Source organism: Lucilia cuprina, chromosome 5 (genome assembly GCF_022045245.1).
Source record: "Lucilia cuprina isolate Lc7/37 chromosome 5, ASM2204524v1, whole genome shotgun sequence".
NCBI lineage: Eukaryota > Metazoa > Arthropoda > Insecta > Diptera > Calliphoridae > Lucilia > Lucilia cuprina.
The window spans coordinates 2473510-2476432 of NC_060953.1; the positions used below are offsets into that span (position 1 = coordinate 2473510).

At 26.2% G+C, this 2923-nt stretch overlaps 1 protein-coding gene across 2 annotated transcripts in view; it reads right to left on the minus strand.

The window, feature by feature from the left end:
* The window catches only part of LOC111685694 (protein naked cuticle), a 57958-nt gene that overhangs the window by 31871 nt on the left and 23164 nt on the right, over positions 1–2923 (minus strand). The window contains exon 1 of one of the 2 annotated variants that reach the window (XM_046950910.1): positions 743–2046. The exons of the other annotated variant lie outside the window; for it this stretch is intronic. Within the exon in view, the coding sequence (XP_046806866.1) occupies positions 743–806 (64 nt within the window). The 5' untranslated portion in view covers positions 807–2046. Of the gene's footprint in view, positions 1–742; positions 2047–2923 lie in introns of those variants that run through there. 2 annotated transcript variants of the gene reach the window in all.

Genomic DNA, 2923 nt, shown 5'->3' on the forward strand with positions numbered 1-2923 from the left:
AATTTTTCTATAGAAAAGTGTTCTTATTATAATATCCTCTACGAAACTTATGTTAAATTTTTTCCTATAGGAAATTGCATATTTTTATAAAAGATTTTCTTAAAAAAAAGTACATATAACAATTTTCCCTATAAAAAAATTACTTTTTTCTCTAACAAAAATATAATATTGTACAGAAAATTGCATGTATAACTCTTTTTCTATAGAAAAAAATGTTATTATGTATACTTATTACAATTATAATTATGTTTATAACATATTTTTCTACAGAAAAAACGATATTATTACAGTTATTTCTATAGAAAAAATTTAATTAAATATTTTCTTTGGAAAATTGTGTATATATCACTTTTTTCTATAAATAAATATGCTTTTTTCAAACAAAAAATCTACTGCCGACTATAGGGACATTTTTTGTCGAACTTAGGAACACTGGTGCCGACTATTGGAAAATGTGGAGTTTTTAACAAAATTTACAAATTACTAAAAACTAGTTATTTGTTTTTCAAAAAAGTTAAATAGATCTAAAACTTAACTAAACACATAATTGAAATAACTAAAAATCATCGTAATAACATTTACCGATTCTTTAGGGGGATAGTTTGAAAAAGAGAAAAAAGTTAAACTGCCGACTATTGGTACATTTACCCTATCAATTCATTCAAGTTCTTAACTTTTTAAGGTCATTGCTTTAAAGTGTCTAAGACAAATTTATAAAAAACTTCTGAGAAAAAAAACTTACCCGAGAATTGTTTATAACCACCGAGTATTTTATGTTTCCACCATTTTACTAGATTTCCTGCCATAGCCGCCAAAAAAAAGCTAATGCTAAGGTGATTCTAAGATTTTGTTGTTGTATTTTTTCTTCTAAAAATTTTATATTTTTTTTAAAGCAAAGTTGTTTTTGAAGACAATAACAACAACAGCAAAGGAAATTCAGTATTTTTGTTTACCATACTTGTGTTGTATATTTACTATTTTTTGCCTTTTTTAACTTTGTTATTTTTTTTTTTTTGTACTCACTCACTCATTTTTTAACACAAACAAAAACAAAATTTGTTTTTTCCTACTTTTTACTTGTTTTTATTTTGTTGTTGTTTTTTTTTTCTTGTGCTGCTTGTTCTTTTACGTCGTTTTGTTGTTATTACTTTTTTAGGTCAAAAACAACAACAAACATCACTCACAGTTAAAAGACAGAAGAAGAATAACAAAAACTTTTTTTACAACTTTTTTTTGTTTTTCTTAATACTCGTTTTTGTTATTGTTTACTGCTTCTTCTTTTTTTCTTTTTTTTGAAAGATAGACAGACAGACATATAGTGAAGTGAGTTGAGTTTAAGAAAATAAATACACAGAGAACTTTAGCTGAAGGTTGGTTGTTGTTTTAATGTTGTAAAATTAACATAAATTTTAACTAATTATACAAAAATATTGGTTATAATTTTGTCTAACAAAATTGTTAAAAAATTTTATTTTGTTGTTTTTGCTTGAAATTATTCCAGTTGAAAACATTAGAAAAATCCAGTTACTTTGCCAGCGTTATTTCTTTTAAGTTATTATTGTTGTTGTTGTTTGTTTTATATTGAAAAGAGGGTTGTTTTTATTTTTTTGTCATATATTTTGTTTGTTATTTATTTGTCGGTTTTTGCCTTTTGGTCTTTTTACAAAAGATGCCGATTAATTTTTGGTTTGTTTAATTTCTGTAACATTTTTGCACTTGATTAGTCACACACATCTCTTATTAATGAAATTTCTTTATTCCTTAGGATTTTTTAAAATTAATTAATTTTTGTTATTAAACAACACTTTTTAGTGTTTTTATTTTTGTTTCAAAATTGATACACTTTGTTTTCCTTGTTTTGTATATTTAACTTTGTCAATAATAATTTTCCTTTACAATTTTCCATGGATTCTGTTGTGTATATACAAGAGATATACATATATATTTTTAATATACAAGGAAAACAACAACAATAAAAAAACGTATGTAAAACTTTTAAATATGTCCGCTAAACCGTTTTATACAACATTTCCACTCAACGTTCAACTGAAAACTGAAATGAATTGAGAGTTGAGCGCAAACAGAAAAGAAATAACATAAAAACAACAACAACATTGATGCTCTGCTTAAACGAGACAAAACAAGGTGGCCAGCAGCAACTAATAATGTTTTGTAAAATTTTAAATTAATAGCTATATTAATATAAATGTTTTTATTGTTTTGTTTTAATATTGAAATATTATTTTCATTATTTTGTTTATATTTATTTCAATTTGCAACTGTATTTAGAAAATGTTGAGAAAAAAGCTAAATTGACAATACTTTTACTGTTAACGGTTTGAGAGCGAGAAAAACAAAAAAGGGAGAGTCACAACATGTTCGCTGTAACAAAAAAAAATCATACAACACTGCAGAGTTGGGAAATGTTAATTAGTTAAATTAGTTCGCTCTAGTTCTGTTCGTTAGTTCTAGTTCTGTTTTAGTTCTTTTCTAGTTCTGTTCTAGTTCTGTTCTGTTCTAGTTCTGATCTGTTCTAGTTCTGTTCTAGTTCTGTTCTAGTTCTGTTCTAGTTCTGTTCTAGTTCTGTTCTAGTTCTGTTCTAGTTCTGTTCTAGTTCTGTTCTAGTTCTGTTCTAGTTCTGTTCTAGTTCTGTTCTAGTTCTGTTCTAGTTCTGTTCTAGTTCTGTTCTAGTTCTGTTCTAGTTCTGTTCTAGTTCTGTTCTAGTTCTGTTCTAGTTCTGTTCTAGTTCTGTTCTAGTTCTAGTTCTGTTCTAGTTCTGTTCTACTTCTGTTCTGTTTTAGTTCTGTTCTAGTTTTATTCTAGTTCTGTTCTAGTTCCGTTCTAGTTCTGTTCTAGTTCTGTTCTAGTTCTGTTCTAGTTCTGTTCTAGTTCTGTTCTAGTTCTGTTCTAGTTCTGTTCTAGT